General features: G+C 38.0%; 1 protein-coding gene across 3 annotated transcripts in view; it reads right to left on the reverse strand.

Annotated features, from left to right (window-relative positions):
• The window catches only part of LOC104696091 (heparan sulfate glucosamine 3-O-sulfotransferase 1-like), a 46,232-nt gene extending 25,923 nt beyond the window's left edge, over positions 1–20,309 (reverse strand). The window contains exons 1-2 of one of the 3 annotated variants that reach the window (XM_039554364.1): positions 19,867–19,943; positions 19,255–19,497 (exon numbers count right to left, since the gene is read on the reverse strand). Coding sequence is in view for 1 of the 3 variants with exons in the window: in XM_010410226.3 (XP_010408528.2) it covers positions 19,867–19,996 (130 nt within the window). In the remaining 2 variants the exon portion in view is untranslated. The other 2 variants (XR_002048058.3, XM_010410226.3) reach the window with 2 other exon arrangements.
• Between the last annotated feature and the right edge of the window lie 221 nt (positions 20,310–20,530).

The raw sequence follows: 20,530 nt of genomic DNA on the forward strand, positions 1-20,530 counted from the left end.
GCAATACAGTAAATAAAATAACCCCTAAATATTAGTTTCCTTGAGATCTCACTATTTTGCTATGCCCCTTGAGTGCAGGGAGGACAAATCTGGAGTGGCTGGTAACCAAATCTCATAATGAAATAGAACACACTGGTAAAAGCAAACTTTTTCTGAGAGAAACCTTAAGATGGCAAAGGCTTAGTGTTACTACCAGAGGTGACTGAAAGGCCTCTTCCCACAGAGCAAAAACTCATTCCACAAGGAGCACTATCACATCCAAGCATGTTTGATCATCTACAAGCCATACAGAGATTCTTTAAATAAAACACAAATAATGTTTATTTATATCTAGTTTGCAATTGCAACTTTTCAGTTCTTGTCCACCTATGCTTTATATTCATCTCCTCTAAAAATGGACATTTCACATAACTGAAAAAAAAAAAAAGTTCCTTTTGCAATTTTGGACAAAAAATATAGCAACAAAATTTCATTTTTAAGATATCCTAAGGACAAGAATGCAATAGAAGGTGTTTCCATGCTGCTTGTAAAGGCAACAGGCACAGAAAAAGTTTAGAAAGTCTAGTGCTTTAAATATCTGGAAGGTGGAGGCCTTTCCCACACTCCCTGTAAGAGAGATTAGGCCTGAAAAAGTAAGCTGTTATTAGTTACTGAATTGCCTTGTCTGCCTTAGTAAGGCAATAAAGGATTCACAGCTGCTTTTGGCAGCAGTGGGTCGTGTTCCAAAAGGCATGTTCCTGGTGAGGAACCAGGGCAGGCAGAGAAGCCCCCAGGCCGGAGCAGGCAGGTTTTTGGGCGGTGGCTGCGGTGGCCCCATCACTGCAAGCAGGGATGTCCCTGCGGTACTGCAGAGGGGCAGCAGCCCCCCTGCCCGGGCACTCTGCAGCGCCATTCACGTCTGCTCTGCTCTGTCACAATTACAGCCACAACACTTCACTCCTGACAAGACTTTACCGTGTTTCTGTTAGCCCACAGCATGTCTGTGGGACACATGGTTATCAGTCTGATAAATCTCAATGTGTTGTGTCAGGTTTAAGCACCACCAACTGCTCAAGCACATAAACATCAGCAACTACCAGACGCTCTGTAGTACTTTATATCCGTGCCCTACGCTCTCCTTCTTGATTTTCATTTTAAGAAATCCATTTTCAGTTTCATTGCTCTGGTACCGATAATCAAATGGCAAAAGGTGTTGCCTGACACTGTGTCCAGTGTCCCAAAAAGATAATCTGAGGAAAAGAGGGCAGAACTAAAACCAATATAAGATATTAAAAAAATTTTTTTTATAATCTATTTGAAACAGAAGGCAATATGGCAAAATTTTACACAGTGTCAATAAGAAGGAAGATATATCTGTAATGTGAGTTTATATGTGTATTTTTCTTCAGTTTTCCTGAAACTAAATCCTAAAATTTAAAAAAAACCAACAAATGATGACTCCAGGAGAGATTTTAAATACGATTTTTTAAAGTGATAGATGAGATAGAGTTAAAACATTCTTTAGACCTAGTTGCAGGTATAATAATAATTAAGCCAGATGATAATACAGGAAAAACAGAATTAATAATTTTTTCTACTCATTGATTTTTTTCTTTGCTTTTTTTTTTGTTGTTGTTGTTGTTGTTGTTTCTAAAAGTATGTTTACAAAGCAAAATTGGAAGAAAGGTGTGAACAGTGCTTCTACAGCAGTGACTTTAGGGTGGAGAGAGTATATTTTTCTTGTCTCTTTGAAAAAACAATTACAATAATCACATACCAATAAAAACGTTTTAGAAATGCAGAAATTCAAATCTGAGTTAAACACATTTCTTCTAGAAATCTACCTCTACGTAGATCTCTAAAACATCATTTGCCTTTGCAGTTAATATTCTGGTAAATGCATCAAAACAAGCCTCAACAAACTTCATTTCAATTTGCATTTAATACCCAGGACAGCAAAGCTTTAAAACTTAGTAAGTGATATGATCAGCAAGGGATTTCCTAGCACAGCTTATCAATACAGAAAAAAACTTACCTAACACAGTCACCATAGATCGATAATAAGAGAACAAAAATGAAAATTCACTTTCAATGAAAAGAATGCTTTTAAAATCTGAAGGCAATCTTCTATTCAATACAATGTTTACCACTTTCATGGTTGAAAGAGAAAACTTGACAGTACCAGAAATGCTTCTGAGCAGGACTTGTTCTTATTCAAAGATTATTTATACTTTTTTTAAAAAAAAAACCACCGTTATCAGATTACTCCACTACAGATACAGATTCTGATGCCACTTCAAGTGTCTAAATCCCAAAAGGTAGACCCTTCTAACCATGAGTTTCATAGCTAAAATATGATCTAGGCTATTGAAATATGTAATGCCTCGTTTTCAGAACTTTCAGTAAAACTGAAGAGTATTGTAACAGAGAAAATTTATCTAAGCAGTTGTGAAGACAATGTGAAGTTCATCCAGATATCACTGAGTGCTAGACATACACATACAGGCTGAGAAAACAGGCTGAGAGTCGGGGCTGTTCAACTGGAGAAGAGGAGACTTTGGGCAGACATTATAGTACCTTCCTGTACCTAAAGGGGCCTGCAAGAGAGCTGGAGAGGGACTTTTTACAAGGGCTTATTTACAAGTTTTTACTTGTTTTACAAGTGATAGGACAAGGGGGAACGGCTTTAAACTGAGAAAGGGTAGATTCATATTGGACATTTGGAAGAAATTCTTCACTACGATGGGCATGAGGCACTGGAAGAGGTTGCCCAGAGAAGCTGTGGATGGCCCATCCCTGGCAGTGTTCAAGGTTGGATGGTGCTTTGAGCAGCTTGGTCTAGTGGAAGGTGTCCCTGCCCATGGCAGGGAGTAAAGTCCCTTTCAACCCAACCCATTCTATTATTACTACTTTGGCAGGGGAAGCATATAGGACAAGCATACCCAATTCTTAGGGTTTTGTTACCCAAGGAGAAAACCAGAACAGAGGTATAAATCTTAATGGTACTATTGGTTTAACTGCCACTTTGGTAGCCAAGTAATGAAGGACTAGAGGTTCAGCTTTTGAAAGAAAATTTTTGTTTCTAGTTTTCACTATTCTCAAAATAACATCCTCATAAAACCCTGCCATCAAAACTACTGGAGACATACCTTCTAAAGTAAAAATAGAAGCCTGAAAATCTTTGCTTGAAAACTTCTATGACAGACATAAAATGATAGGAAAATCTCAGTGTGTGGTTTTCTCTCTACTGCTGGCGCATTTATATTGAATTACTGAGTTTCCCTAAGACTACTTCACAGGTGGGGAAGTGATCTCCAAGCAGAGGAAAGCTGATCTGAAGGAGTATTTCTTAAACAGAGTTTTGCCTTAAGACAAAATTGCTAGTGGCATGCAACATTATTTTCTGTATGTTTTAATTAGCCAGAAAATAATATGGAACAGCTGCAGAAAAAAAAAATTAAAAGATTCACATAGATTCTCTTTTTAGGCTTCTTAGATGACAATAGCTAAGAACACCTCTTTGGGTGGCACAGGGACCAATCTTCAATGAAACAATTTTCAGTCTTACGCTCAGATGTTCTATCTACTAGTACAAGAGGCAGGAACAGCTGATCTGCAAGATACAAAAAAGATCGTGTTTAAAAAAACCCAAACACCAAAAGCAGGAGCACAGTGCACTGAAAACTATTTTCCTATTCAAGTTATGTGAGGGAGGAGTCAGGCAAAGATGAGCATGGAATGAACATTCCCTTTTGCCTAAAGTCATTATTTAACTAAAAAGCTGTTCTTTAAGGAGGCATGAAATGAGGAGCCTTTGTGAAAAAAAAGCAGATTGTGTTCCTATCTTAGACAGCTACATTAGTCTCTGAATACACCACTGACTTTGGAGATTCTAGAATTCTAATTTTAGCTTTATTAGGTGCCAAAATTATAGAACATGAAGAGGGATGTTTGAGTAATCACATGATGGAAACAGCTTTGTCTGACTAGCTAGCCTCAACATTCTGAATTATGGATCAGCATTACCTAAATACAGCCCTTGGCATCATCAGCTCCAAATGATCCTGGAGAGATACATTAGATTGTTGCATGAGACACAACTCCCCTTGTCCTAATAAGCAAGGACTGCTAATATTTCAGTATACATATTTATCTGCAAATAAAGGTCTTAAATACCATCTCAGAACTGTTTGGCAATATACACTATTTTTCAATTTAGATAATAATCTGTAATTCTGAATATCTCCAGTTACAAACCATAAATCTTAAAATGTCTCTACATATTTTCAAGTTTGTCCTCTGGAAAATTTAGTTCAGACTTATATTAAATAATTATCTTAAAAAACAAACAAAATGTTTGTTCTGGTTTGTGCACCTAGCAGAATAAATTTCTACTAACCTTACTTGCTTTATAAAATCTGAGATAATAAAAACCAAAATAATTTTTTTTGTTATACAGTGAGTCAGAATGCTCTGCCTTTTTTTTCTATTGGAACAATAGGAACTGATTGGAGACATAACCCACAACTTTTACTAAAATACTTAACATTACAGAAGCAAATATACCCAGTGGTTTCAAAGATGGAAAAAAGAACATCAAGATATTTTATTCTCATTTCCGCAGATATGTGCTTCTGAATAAAAGGCAATTAAGAAGACATCGTTCAAAACAATTATTTCTTACAAAAGTATGTTAGCTATTGTTCAGTTGGCTCCCTTTAACTTTCATCTCATCTTTTCATCACCATGTAAAACTTACTTATTTACATGAGATTATTTTTCTTCTTTCCAGATAATAATAAATAAACCAAACCCAAATCCAAACATTTCCACTCCAAACCTCCCTTACAGTAAAAAACTTTTTCTTATGTTCATATGGAATTCATGTGATTCAGTTTATGCCTGTTATCTCTTATTCTGCCACTGGGCACCACTGAGAAGAGTAGGAGTTCATCTTTGCACTCTCCAATTAGATATTTATAAACACTGATAAGGTCTTTCTGAGCCTTCTCTTTAAGCACCCACATCTTTAGCAGAGAAGATTAGACACACAGGACAAATTGCCTCCAATACCTTTTTGATATCAGAACAACAAAAAAGGAAGTTAATCTTCTAAGTGAGGCAGAGTACTTTAGCATCTATAAAACTACTATTAACAGCAAAGGAACTTGCCTACAAGGAGGTCACCACAAGAGCAGAGTCAGGCTCTTCAGGGTATTGCTTGGTGGGAGGACACAAGACAACAGATGTAAGCTGGGACACAAGATTCCAGCTGTCTATAAAGAAAAGAGTTTTTGCTCCAAGAACAGTCAGGCATGGCAACAGGTTGCCCCAGGAGGTGGTACTGCCTCTGTCCTCAGGTGCTTTCCAGACCAGACTGGGAAAACCCTGAGTAACCTGGCCTGACTTCAACACTGACCTCTTTTTGAGGAGAGGGCTGGACCAAGATACCTCCTGAGGTATCTTCCAACCTGACTTTATTGTATGAGCCTATAATCTATGACAGAAGTATTCACAATTCATTCTAAAGGAACAGAATAAGGTCGGCGCTAGCTCTACCACTGTTAAACCAAAAAAAAAAAAAAAATCCAGTCAAAACACCCCATATCTGTGTTCTAGAAATACACACAATATGATCACAAATAACACACTGTATGGGAATAAGAAAAAGGGTCTTAAAGTACAGGTAGGTAAGAGAAAGAGATGTTAAATGCTAATTCTGTAACAAGTTTTACACACACAGCAAGAGACAAAATGGTGCAGGAAACAACACTTTTCATAGACTCTATTATCTTGCACACTGCATATGCTGCAGATTACAGATTCTTACACTTTTAAGCAAGCCTAGACAAAAAAGCTGTATTACCCACAATATAAAAAATCAACATCCCATTCTGAGAGAATTAATCTCTTCCCACTTTCAATGTGACTAGGTTTGGTTTCCACAATTATACTTCTTGTTGCTCAACAGTTGTTTAACAAGTCAGAAGCAAGAAGTGTGCTCAGACCTCTCCTCGTCCAATACCATGTCTGGCTTCTCAGACATTTCAGTGGAAGCAGGTGCAAGTCTTTCAAAAGTGAGTTAGAGTGCACTGCGCAGATTTAATAGCTGCTTCCCCAACAGATTAAGGTGCTCCTGGTGCTCTAAAAAAATAAATGAGAAAACTGAAGTTCTCTATCAATCCCTTGGGCCAATTACACAGATTAGAGATGGAATGATTCAAAGCATGATGAGCCTGTCTTTTCCATTCTTATCTTGATTATTTTAGCATGAAAAGAGTTGGTTCTTGCTAAAGGTGGAATCAGCTCAACTACAGCTGACCTAGACAGCTACATAAAATTACAGAGTTCTCCAAGTCTTTTCTGATTAAGAAAAGAAACAGAGGATGGACCTTGGTGTCTGGTGCAATCTTGCTTATTTGCAGAGTTAAAATTCTGCTTTTCTTAGCACAACAAATCACAAGCAAGCGATAGTTTTCTGTTCCTTACTATTCCCCTTCATCTACCACTCCATCTAAAAGCTCTCACAAAGCAGTGTCTGAATTCACACTTCAAGTAGTCATTTACACAAGGTCATGAGCATTTGGTTCATTTTTCACTTTTGTGCCGTTTTCTCATTTCTTCTAAGAATTATTTCAGCAAACCCTCTCAGCTACATGTATTGCTATTTTACTGAATCACATACCTTTGTTCCGATGCTTCTTAAATGAAAGACAGTAGCTAACCATCTTCAGTTAGCATCGTTACAAATAGAGTTTAAATTATTCTGTCATCCTACCTACGTGTGAAAAATAGTGACCCCATGCTTCTTCAGTGAATATTTAAAACATAACTTTACGTACTAACAGGCATTAGGTAAAAGACAGGTGCTTTGCCTATTTTTCTGTCTGTCCACTTATCCAACTACTCTCTGTGACTGTAGTAGCCAAGAATTGCACTGACTGGATCCATTTCTACTTTTTACTCTGAAGGTGCAAGCAATGAAAACTATGACCACTCTTCTATGACACTTCTGTTACATGAAATTGTTCCTTTGTGAAGGAACTATCGCTTTCCAAAGAGATAAATTTATCCCCCAATGGGATCCTACTCTCACTGTCAACAAATTCAAACACACTGTACAATAAAGGAATAGAGGTCCTTTCTAGAGTGACAAGAACTAGCTCACCCAATCCTGTGCTGTGCTATGTTAATACTCTCACATTAATCTTTCTGACAAATAGAGGGGAAAGACAGCATATACACCAAGATTATATAGAAAAACATAAAACCAAAGGTTTCAATTTAAGAATTAAAATAGCAGGGTGATATTTAAGGCATGCATACTGTCTTCCATGAAAAAACATTCACAATGCTTGGGGGAAAAAAAATCAAAGCAAAAACAGAAAGAGAAGGATAAAAGTGAGCTTGTTACTTTATAAAAGCAAATAGCGAGAAACTCAAACTGAACAAACATTATTTCTTACAGTAGGGTCAGAAATGACTGAACCCAGAATTCATATCAGATGACCACAAATGAAGTGCAGGGAAAAAGATGAGCATTTGCCACAGCGAAGATGCTCTAGTTTCTAATATTAAAAAACTGAGTATGATGAGCATGCAAGATTAACTTAAAGGTCAATTTTGGGTATCTTATATTTTATAATGGCACATAGAATTTCTCCTTTGCACCATGGACATTTTTCGATTTCTTTTCTTCACCCTACACTGTTCTCGATATAAGACAGTCAGGGCAGGCAGACAACATCTATTTAAATATTTGGCCAATGTTCCGGGATTAAAACCTTGTCTTAAGGCTCTGCCCTTCTCCCTGACTTCTAGTGCTGGTTCAACATCAACACCACAAGATTATCACATTCCTATAGTATCCATGGTTTTCTCCAGGAAATGGCTGTCACTGGTACAGATTGTTAATTTCTAACCTGAGCGATCTGTTAACACATGGCTGTAGATGGATTTCAGACACCAATTATATGGATGATAAAATGCTGGCTTTTCAAAACAAGGCTCTACAGTTGAGCCCTTTCCACACACTGCTGATGGCCAGCTATTGATTATTCACAGCAGAAAGCTCAGCTCTTCCACTGACAGCCAGTCTGAGCCCCATCTATAAAGTCAAGCCCAGTAAATCAAACCAGACTCAGTTCTTGAGTTTTCTGCGCCAAATGAAGATCCAATGAAGGGCAAAGAAGGCCATACTTAGAAATGCAGTGCAATGTACAATCATTTTCTGGTCTGTGAAAGAGATGAGCAGGAAAATAGATGGCACTGGGCTCTGCAGGCAAAGACACTTTTACACTGGTGTCATATGGAGAAATTGGATTACCACACAATAACAAGTCCAATAAGCACAGATTATGAGTGTAGGATAGAAAGTAATTTACCACTAGATTAATCCCAGACATTCCTCTTACCTAGACTGCATTAAAACAGGAACATCTATCTTTCCACCCTATTGCTCAATGTTTCATATTCTTTGCACCCCCCAGAAAGAACAGTACATGAATTTTTTTGTTATATTCTATTTACTCTCTACTAGCCTCTCCAAAATAAGTTTCACATGCAGCTGATTAAACATATTTGGCAAGAAGGTACCACAGTATTTTTAACTTGTCTGCATTTTCACTGGGAGATAATGTGGATCTATGACTTGAGCACATTAAGTAGCTACTCTTAGACAAACACACAGAGTACACCTTACTTTGCCAGATAGGATCTGAGGTCACATCAATACAAGAAAACTCTGGAATATTAGGCCAAATTAAATCTAAAATATTGATCTATGTGTACAGATATTTCTTAAGAAATATGATGGCCATTCAGTGAAATACACTGAAGGGAGAGACGACAGAAGTGTTATATATGTATTGAATTAATAAGATTTAAATAAAAATTATTAGTTCAGTTTAACTTTGAAAGGATTGTCTAGTTACCTTGGAGGAAAACCATTTATAGCTCCTCCCATTTCACTCAGCCTTCCCAAACTCATTCTCTTGACATTAAATAAGAAGAAACTAACGTATAAAATTTCAAATAGGGAAAATGTTTTCCTTATTACCTTAACAATTAGATGGTAATATTAACTTTTCAGAGCCATTCCACATTAAACAGGAATGTATTAAAGCTAAGTAGGTATTTACTCAGCAGCAAAATTTAAATAAGTTAGATACTAAAAGGTCAAGATGAAATTATTTCATACTTGGATACTTATCTAACTAACTGGAAGGTAGAATTTGTATTCTGAGGAATCCTGAAGCTCCGGTAGTACAATAAATTAGTTCACCTAGGAAGTAAATTCCTCAGATAATTTGTACAAGGGGAAAGAAGTTTTCCCCTAGCCCTTTGTTAAAAAAAAAAGAAAAAAAAAAAAAAATTTCCATTATGTTAGGTGAAATAAACTCCACTACTTATACAGATTTCCTGCTGCCAGCATGGTAAATTCTGCCCTACAACTCAGATTCCTGGAACCTGTAGTTCTCTTAGTTAGGAGTAGGAAGACAGTAATTCTATTAAACATAATCAACATTTTCTCAGGTTATATTATGCTGAAATAGTGTGTGGACAGGTACATTCCCTCCAAAAGTTTCTCATCAATCCTATGCTGATACCTAAAATTTCTTCATGCCTTACATAAGTACATTTTAAAGTGCTAAGAACAAGCTCACCTCAATTACACACTACAATACATTTAAACCACTGTACATGAGGCACATTCTCATACAGAAGATGTCTCATTCAATAGCTACAAACCCAAAACTTAATTCTGAGTCTTACCCAAAGCACCTGTATAACAATTCACAGTTGGTTGGAGCTTTGGTTGCTCCCTCTGTTTAAAAAGATAAGATTACAATAAGATTGAAAAAATAAATTGAATCATACTATCCACATCAAAATCAACAAAAGAAAAATTATAAAGAACCTCTTGCTATTAATAACTGTGCACAATTAACACATTCCGTGGGACCGGGATGAACAGCACATGACTGAACAGACAACGAATGTGTCAAAATACTAATGCACATGTAATACACCATATGCAGAGACAACTGATATTTTTTGATTCATAATTTTAAAAAATTACTCTATAATCTTAGCATTCTTCTTTTTCTGAACCTTTTTAGCAAGGAATAATTTATAGATAAATGCAAAATCATCTTGATCGAAGCAATACTTGCGATTAAAGACCTATATAATTATTTCCTTCCTCACATATATATAAATGATTATTTCCATTTAATAAATGAGAATACCATAGGATCACAAAAAGTAAATTAGAAACAGCAGAGTAGCCCATATTTTTTATTTATAGTATGAAGTAATACGATCACCTTGTACAGGAATAAACATGTTAAAACATGTTTGGTATTATTACACTATTGGCTGAACAGTTAATTGCCTTAATCAGTAAGTACGGTATTATCTGATTTTTTTTTTTTTAAGGCAATTTTACACACTGAAAATTAGCGTTTTTACAAAAACAAAACAAAATGCTTTAACAGCATTTCCTTCTAGTGCAAGCTAGCACAGATTTAAATATCTCCCAGCAGGCAACACAAAGCTCTGTTCGATGCTCGTGTACTTCTATTGGCTTCCATTTGATTAAAGGAAACTGCTTCACTACAGAAGCAAAGTAGAACAATTCCTTGGAGTATTACAGCACCATGTTCTGTGTGTGTGACCACACAAGGATTTAAAAGAAGAATGATACAGTGCTCTTTTCAGAATATCAGATTATCTAACTTCGAGTAATGACTATTTAGTGAAGATTTATATTATTTCCATTTTTTAAAGCTCTATGCATAATTATCATAACAGCTCTCTTTTCAGGACAAATTTAGTTTTGAAACTTTTCTATCACTGGCACTATTTCTACTCTCAGGACACAGGAGATAAAGTACAAACATAAAAAGCCAGCCATCAAACATTTAAATAACTGTCTTAAACTTCCATAATTTTGCAGAGGGGGTATTTAAAAAAAGAGTGAAAATAACACAAATGTTCAGCTCTCTAACCTGCTAAGGAGGCCTAACCTCTCAGGAATGTTTGCAGTGTACAGGCATGGATCTTACTTTAGGCTCCAGAAACTTGGAGCTAAGATAAGAATGCATCAGAGTATGAAAATAACAAGCTTTTTGTTCTTCTTCATTCTCCAGTGCACATGTCAGATTTTGAATTTAGAAAACCCTAAAAGCACAAAAAAGTCTATGCATTTTGAGGATATTTCATTACTCTACTATAGGACAGGAGGGAAAATACTATAGCCAGAAAATCAATGATACAAAGGTTGCCAAAACTACTAAGAGACTTCACATTCTATAGTACAGAACAAAATCAAAGCCATAAAAAAAATTTCTCTAAATTAAGCAGATAGATTTAAAAATCCCCAAAAAACACCATCTAAGTAAACCGAACTATTTATTTACAGAATAAACCAAAGGTAGCATGTGATGCAAAGGAAGCAGAGTCGTATCCTTGTGAGACTGAAATAGCCTAATGTTTGGGGATTAGGTCTAAAAGATTTCTGACTGTGGCAACCTAGGAAAAAAAAAAACCCTTGAATGTTTATTTTTATATCACATCTCAAGAATCTAGCACTAGAAAGTGTCAAAGTTGACAATCGAAAATTATTTTCTATCTTAAACTTGACAGTGTTTACCTTTATAAACAGTGCAGTGGAAAACACAGTGCTGTGAGAATTAATGTGAGTCCAGGCTGGAAGATGCTCAAGAATCTGGCTGTTATAAGATATGAACTTCATTCATCCTGAGAATTACCTACATGTCCTTCATATATGACATGAAAATAAAATATTTCATTACAATATCTGTGTAAGGCTTAATTGAAAGAATTTGTTTATCTAGAAACAATAAATAGCAAATTCTGAAGTTCCAGTAAAAATCTAATTTTTAAAAATTTTGTGTTACAAACTATTGTTTGCAAGGCTTGACTGCCTTTATTTAATAAGGTCTGCTTACTGTATAAAATGCAGTGAACAGCTCAGCTGAGTAATACGGCATTTTTGTGGCTATGATTTTAACTAGTTAAGCCACGGAAACAGATGACAGCTACTTTATTTTTAATCTTACTGCTGAAGTAAAGCTGTAAACTTTTTCCTTCCAGAAATAATCCGCAAACTGATTGCTGTCAACTGATTGCTGGAGGGAAAGTCTGATAACCACGGAGGGTGGAGACAGGAAAGACAAGCTCCCTCCTTCCATGTGTAAATACCTTTCTACAAAAAAAGGGAGCTAAATCTTATATAATCTTTGTAAATTAAAGATCTATTCCGCATGAACTTTAAAAAAAATGTTCTTTATAGTATCCAACACTTTTATTCAGGAAAAGCTACATCTGACTAGACTTTGTTATCAAAGAGACATGATGTTATTCAAGTGTTCTGAATGAAACCCTGTTTCTTTGTTCCTTAAAAATGAAAGCATACCTTGTAAGAGCTGATTCTGGATTCTGAGGGATATAGTCTGCCCTTTAAAAACTTCAAACATGTTTATACCAAAATTCAAACTCTTAGCAGATTTCTAGGTCTAAAATATATTATTCCTATACCATTAATTTGCAGAACACCTACCTGCCTTCAGAGAGTGCAATGAAGATCATTAGTAGCTATAAGGAATTTTTTATGTTGTAAACACTATATAAATGCTAAATTATGACAAGGATAGAAGTAGCCCAGTTTATCTTCATCCAGAAACTAAAACGTTATGCTTGTATTTGAATTACCTTATCAATTCATGTCTAAAATCCAGTATCTCTACTAACTGATATTTTGCCATTTATCAAAACAATCCCTGTTTATTTCCCCAATTTCCTATTGTAATCCCCCTAATATCTTGCTTCAATTTTTTTTTTTCAGATATCCACTAAGATCCCATTGTAAATAAATACAATCTTAGAACATACATTTCTGTTATCAATTTCTGGGGGGAAAAAAAGTTTACCATTTGCAGTTAATAAAGAATTAAATTCAACACCTTTTTTTACCTCTTTAAACAGTTTTTAGGATGACAAAATGTAAGACTTCACTTGCAGAGACTTAAATGTCACAAAATGGTTGGTTAGCAATCTGGAAAATCGTAGTAGGAGAATGTTGCTGTTGTCCGCAGAGACGGTGCAAAGAACGCCATGGAATTCCAGTCCAGGATAGAATGGGATCATTTAATTAATTATCACCTCATATATATAACTTGGTTTGCAATAGAGAAATGACATTATTGGGTGCTTGACCATACACCTCCCAGAGTGATTGGCTGAATGCTATGACGCCCATTTCAAAATATTTTCTTCAGTGTGGACAGCAAGGCTATACATAACAAGTTTGCACCTGTGAGATAAAGTCTTGGTTTACAAGATAGCAAACTGTTTCTCAGCTAGTTTGCTTGAGAACAGAGACTTTCACAGGAGGCAAGCAGGAAAATTTCTCTGCTAGCTTTTTTAGCATCCATAGGAAAAAATATTAAACTATTTTCACCATTGTTCTGCAGATAATGTGTAACATTTTACTTAATAACTACATCTGCACCTTTTACAACCTCAGTTGAAAAGGATTTGCTCTACCTTTCCAAGTTAAACAGATGTACACTGTTAACAGGAAGTTTTACAACAACAAAAAGAAGAAAAAACAAAAGCAATTATTTTCTGAAATTCAGATGATGAGCATATGCATTTATATTGATTTTGGAAATAAAAGTAAATGTTAGAGCTGCATACTTGCACAGGTGCCCATTCACAATTTTTCAATTCCCACCTGTTCACTGCAGGTTAGGTGCCAAGAGTCATTTCTTTCCAAATTCTGGAGGCATCCTGAGAGGCCTTAGCATCACACAGAGAAGCAAAATTCTCCCATTTTTCTGATGGAGTTCCTACAGGATGTGAATTCAGAATCAAACTGCAAAGACCAGATTGCTTCTCAAAATCAGTGTCAAGGTATTAAGTTGAAAGTACAGTTAGCTCATCACTGTTCCTAGGACATCATATCCTCATTTCAAGGAGGAAAAAGTAGAGAGTCATCATTTTCAGTATTTTAAGTGCTATCTTAGCAGTATTCTGTAAATGGAAAGCCATTTGAAGAAAAAGTTCCTTTTCATCACTCTTCTATGTGCACACACAAACAAAATATATATTTTTAGCTAAAAGCAAAATATCGGTCACTTGCTAAACCAACAGAAAACTCCTTCCCTTCAAGTGATATTGAATAAATTTTCCTGCAACAAAACATCTTGATTCTAGACCAAACTTAAACAATCTGAGCTTAAACACAGAGCACTGAGTCTCACCCTAGAAATCTTATGTATTGTTTGCAATGAGGGTATTTCAGTCTCTTTTCTCACTGCTGCTGGCAAAGCAGGTGAGTGTGGATAGCAAGAGAAAATATGGAATACAGAAGCAATTTTTCTCAAAAAATATTTCTGCTATTTGAAGAAAGCATAAAAAAGCCCTTGCATTTTTTAACATATGGTAACTCAATTGCTTCATCTGAATGGAAGGCCATTTGGCTTCAAAAACTTCAGCTATAGAGCAATTAATTCACCTCTACTTTGCAATCAATTTCAAGATTACACATTTCAAATTCCCCATAACAAGCCCTGAGGTTCATTCTCCCTATAAAAATGAGGTGGGGAAATAAATGTAGTGCAAAAAAACTGCGATGCCTGTGTGACATACAAAATAGTATCTTGCCTGTGTCAAACATATGGTATGAGTAATTCACAGTCATACACTCAAACAGACCAAAAGACAACTGTCGATTGGTGCTATTAAACCAGAGCAAGGAAAGATGGTGAAGCAATACTTTTATCTGTTAATTTTCCCAGCCACACAGCAGTAGTAAAATCATTACTGATGTTATGTTACTAACCATTACTACTAACAATTACATTATTACTAATGAAGCATGAAAGTGAGGTGAAATGGAAAGTGGTGGAATTGCTGGGCTCAGAGGATTGTGATCCGTGCCACAAAATTCATCTGGGAATGTTACTAGTTGTGCACTCCTGTTGACACTGGGGCCATTTTCTTTAAAGACCAGAATAATGGGACCAAGGGCACCCTTGGCAAGTTGGCAGAGCATGTGAAATAGGGAATAGTTGTGTTAAAGGACCTCAACAGGCTGGAGAAATAAAGTCCAGCAAAAGGAAATACACATTCCTAACCAAGAGGGGAATAACTGTGTGCACTGGTAAAAGTCTTGGGACCAACCAAGGGGAAAGAACTGGGCATAAAAGGATGGGGGGAGGTCCTGGTGGGCAAGAAGTTGAACATGACTCAGCAAAGTGCCCATGTAGCAATGAAGGTCAACACTCTTCGTGTCAGGAAAAACAGTCCCAGCAAGCTGAGAGGGATGATCCTTCCCCTCAGCACCAGCAAGATCACATCTGGAATATTGCCTCCTGTTCTGGGCTTCCCAGTACAGAAAGTACATGGACATACTGGTGTACATCCAGTATGTACATCCAGGACACAGAGAAGATATGGATCTTGGAGCATCTGTCATATGAAGAAAGGCAGGAAGAGCTGAGTTACTTTATCCTGGAGAAGGCTCAGGAGGGATCTTAATCAGTATTTATAAATACTTGGTGGAAGGGAGAAGCCAATCCTTTTAAAAGCAAATATTATGGGAAAGAAAATTCAGAATCCACTCTCTCCAGATTTCAGTAAAGAATTTGATATGGTATCACCCAGCAATTATTTACTGAATTGGAAATATAAGCATAACACAAAAATAAAGTTGATATAAATGTGACAAATGATAACACAGTGAATGGACTTCTTCAAAATCATTCTTCACTCTCATTATATGTCTGTGAACATGGTGAAAAGCAGAGGTGTTTTGATAAAAACTGGTTACGGGAAGCCCTCTTGATACAGGGGAGGTTCTCACTAACCTGCAGAAGAAATTGGAGGAGCATCTGCACAGGCGTATTAGAAATGGCAAAACCTTTAGCAATTCTTCAAAGCCACATGATTACTAATAGCAGAATTTCTGTGATTATTTCTGTGATGGTCTCTTATCATTTGAGAGCAACACAAAAAGAAATCACACACCCATGTTTACTACTAACAGATTAAACCAACCTGGCATATCTGTAAATGAAACTTGATATTCACCAGTGTCTGACCAAATACTTTCAAAAGACCAGGTGGAGAATTAGCATTTTTATTCAAGACTTAGAGCAAACGCTTCAGGTACAAGGTTCGGAAGTCAGGAGAACCAAGTTAACTACCCTCTGTATCTTCCTATTTATTCTGTTTTGCCAGACAGACTAAAAGGTGCTTGCTCTGCTTGTTTGATCCTAGCACAAAAAAGCTGAGGAAGGCACATGATCGATGTTTATAATTTATTGAGGGCTACCCACCAAGGAAGGAGTTGGTTTTAAATAACAGTCTTGAGAGATTAAAAATTAGGAATCAGAGAATATATTTAGGCTGAAAGTTCAAAGAAAGCTCTAAGCATTAGGAGAGAGGTTTTGAAATACCTTTCCAGAAAGAGCAAGAGGGCAATGTACTAAAGGTAAGACTGTGATGACTTTATGACTGGAATTAGATAAGATTGTTGTCTAACTCAGAAAGGTCTTTTCTTCAGCCCTGAATTACTATGGTGATCAACTACTCCCTGTTCTGCTCCCCTCCTTCCCAGACTTCTTGTTCACACTATTCCCACTGAAGTTCAGCTGGGGCTATGAGAGGATTTCATGCAACTTTTTATCTCTAAGAAAAAAACAATCTTAACACTTAAACTCCTACCCCTCTAGTTTAAATGGTTTTATAGAATATTGCATCAAAGCAGATGACTAAAAGCTCTCCTTGAGATCAAAAGATTTAATCAGTAGCTAAACAGAGCAATGCACTGCAAACATAGTGAAATGAAATTGCCTCATTGGGTCTTCATTAAATATTTGTCCTCCTTGCCAGTTTGATGGATTCCTGCTTACTATATAAACAGCCAAAGAAGGAATTTGATTCTACTCAAAGCATATACACCTCAAACACTGTCACTATTCAGAATCTTGGAATTTAACCTGTTAGGACGTACAACTATCCCCACCCATCACAATGTGGTACTTTTATGTTAATCTTTGAACAACCCATTCAGAACTTTTCTATGGCAGTGCGTAAAGCAAAAACAGCTACAGAAAATAGAGAGGGCATATTCACATGACTACAGCTACTGGCCAGTTGTCACGTAGTTATTTGTATAGCAGTAAGTGAACACTGAGCAATGCTGCAGACAACTAACTCTTCTCCATTCAGCTCCTTTCAAAGCTATGTCCATCAATAAACAAGCATCACTGTGGTTTCCTGACCCAAAGAGCATGCTCAGCCTGCTGCAACTGTTGAAAAGGTAGGCAGGTCTGTCATTCACTGAAGTCACCAAGCCCACAATCCCTTCTATCAAACACAAGTCAAGATTGTAAGGCCAATAAAGTCTGGTGAGTGTAAACACATTTACCCACCTCCCTCTGGCTGACAATTTATTTTTTTTCATTTTATTTCAGAAAAGAAGCAAATGCTTTTCCAATATAAGTTGATCCAACACTTGACAGCCAAACAAAAATGTACACTGGACCAAAATTTAATCAGTGACATATATTCAAACACCAAATCAGAACTTCCATGTTTTACTTACAAAGCCAAAGCACTGGACAGAACAATGACAGTTAAACAGAAAAAAGTATTTCTATTATAATGGTATCTTAGAATGAGAAATGTTCACCAATTAATAAACTTCAGCCACTTTCTGGACTAGTGTCCATGACAGCATTTCCAGTTAGAGACAGAAGATTTGGAAAAGAAAACAAATTTTTTCTCCTGTTCCAAGTTCAAAGATGAACTCCACTTTTATTGACTGTAATTTGACCTCTACCACCTCTTATTCTGTGACAAACCAAATTCTCAACAACTGAATCTCTTTTAATCGGTTGGTTATAGTCTAGACCAAGGATCCCACCTTAAATGCAATAAAAATGCTGTATATGTGAGTATGATTTAGTTTAACAATGACCTGCATTCTTGGATTTGACAGAAAGACTTGATTTCAAAATGTTTTTCCCCATCTGACTAGTCTCCTTTTAAATTCTTGTCTTTTTATTTCTGGCTTGGGCTTATTTTTTTCTCCCTTATTTTGTTGCTGTAGAACAGTGATATGAAAACTACTGCATACAGGCTTGCTTTCAAAGTAAGCATATTGAGTGGTTAGCCTGGCTCGTATGTTCTTGCTTACCTCACAGATTTCTGTGTTATTATTAGTTTCTTCTACTAGCATAGCAGTCTTTTGCCACACACATACACACACTTTTACAATAAGCTCACAACTTATGAAACTTGCAAATCACACGTGCTGTCAAAGCACATAAACTCCTTAATTCCTTCATTCTGATGCAATGTACAGGATCCATCTATAACACATAACATCTTTTTAATCAAAAAGCAATATTTTTACATAAGTGGAACAAAAGAACTTAATAATATTTGCCATTTACAGTATTGTCAAAAATATGCTAGGCGACTAAAGCAATTAACCCCAATCTAAATTAGTTCCATTTGCAATGACAAAACCTCAGTCTACTTTTGCCAGCAACAAAAGTAGTGAAATATATGAAAATCCACTAATGTCACAAAACTAAAGTATGAATAATTTCTGCAATATGAAACCATTATCTCATCAGACTAAAGCAAAAATCATTTTGCATTTTATGAAGAGATACCTGGCACAGGAATAACACAAACATCTTACTGAACAGTAGGTCTCCCCAGTTCAGCTCATTTAGCAGGCAAGTGTCATGAACTATTACAGTATTTCCTTAGAGGCAGTAAGTGAAATTCTTGGAAGTAGCTTATGACATTTTTTAAAGCTTTTTTCCAAAGGGTGGAAATAATCAAAGCAGACATCACACAGATTTTAGTTGCTGTAGTTGAGAAAGTCAACATTTTCACTGGAAGTTGTGCTATCCCTTGTCCAAGTTTTCCCCATCCTGTATGACAGAAAATCTGGGTTTGTACATACTAAAAACAGAAGGTAAAACAGCCTAGTTATTCTCAGTTTTTTCACGTGTGGCAAAAATAAGAGGACATATGTGATTCTAAAGCACCATCCTTACACTCAACCACCTCCAACTCTGCAAGAGATTTCAGGCTGTAATGTGTAAATCATTACTACATGCTCTAATAGTACTTTCTATTTAATCAGGAAAAATCCCCTCTTGAATTACAATAAATAACTACAGTTTTGTTTTAAATGAAATGACGTAGTTTATATCTGACCTGAGTTTCAGTCTTTTCCTAGTGGGAAATATAAATTCAGCATTTGGATACATAATCCTACAGCTCTCAGAAGAAGCCGACTCCACCGCGAACACTTTACATGATTTATAGCTCTCCTCCAGATTCAGATGGCAAGTCTCGGCGGAGCAGGTGCAACGGGGTATTTTTTCCTTCCTTCAGACATCGTTCCCTCGTATGTAAATTAATTAGCAAGTCTTCTTCACTTTCGTGGGGAAGATGAAGCTAATGGAATATCAGCGTTTGGTTTCTCACGAGGAGCGGGTGACCCGGCAGAGGGAGGGAGGGATGGAGGGAGGAAGGGAGGGGGCTCGCTGCTGTTACTGCTGGAACCACAGCGATTTTGACAGCGTCAGCGGCGATAAAGTGAGCCTGGCTCCCGCGCACTTGTGCCAAGAGAGAGATTTTTAAACCACGGGCAGGATTTGGGGGGATCTCTGGGACGCGAAGCGAGCACACCCCGCACACCTCCCGCGGCAACACGAGCATTCCTCTCCCCCCTGCCGGCAAGTTGGAGCTGCCCTGCCCGCCCCACCTGCCCTGCCCCTTTCCTGGCTGCCGGGGGAACGGGCAGCGCGTCCCGACTCCCATTACCTCCTCCGGAGCCATGGAGCGCCGCGGCCGCGGCTCGCCCGGCGCGGAGCGGAGCGGAGCTGAGGGGCCGGCGCTCCCCGCGCTCCCTCACCCGCCGCGCCGCGAGCCACTGGCACAGCCCGCTCCACATAAATGCATTAACAGCAGCCACATCATGATTAATTCATCAGTCCCAGTGACCAGGGGAGGAGGCAGGCGCGGGGGCTGGGGAGAGGCAGGGCGCACGGGACGGTCCCTTCTCCCGAAGTGCGCCCCCGGCACAGGGCTTCGCCAGCGCGGAAGGAGGGAAGGGTGGATGCCGCGCCAGCTCCCGGCTCGCCGCGGGTGCCCGTGCACTGCCCGGTCTGAGGGAGGGCGGGGGGATCCCTGGACAGGTCACCGGGCGGCACCCCGCTCCCGGCCGGCGGGACCGGGGAAGACCGAGGTAACCGTGGGAAGTCGGGAAGGCGCCGCGCCACTAAGCGGGCTGCAGTCACCGCTCCGCTGGACGCGGGAGCATCCTCAGCTCCACGGGAAACGGGCCGCGGGCGGGAGCCGCAGCCCCTCCTTGTCTCCTGGCTGCCAGAGGCCCGCCGGGCGCCTTGGCTGTGGAGCAGAGGCCCGCGACTCCCGAGCTGCCGGCACGGAGGGGCCAGCCGGGCAATACAAGCATCCCGGGCATCCG

This window comes from Corvus cornix, chromosome 6, assembly GCF_000738735.6.
Source record: "Corvus cornix cornix isolate S_Up_H32 chromosome 6, ASM73873v5, whole genome shotgun sequence".
In the NCBI taxonomy this organism is placed as follows: Eukaryota; Metazoa; Chordata; class Aves; order Passeriformes; family Corvidae; genus Corvus; species Corvus cornix.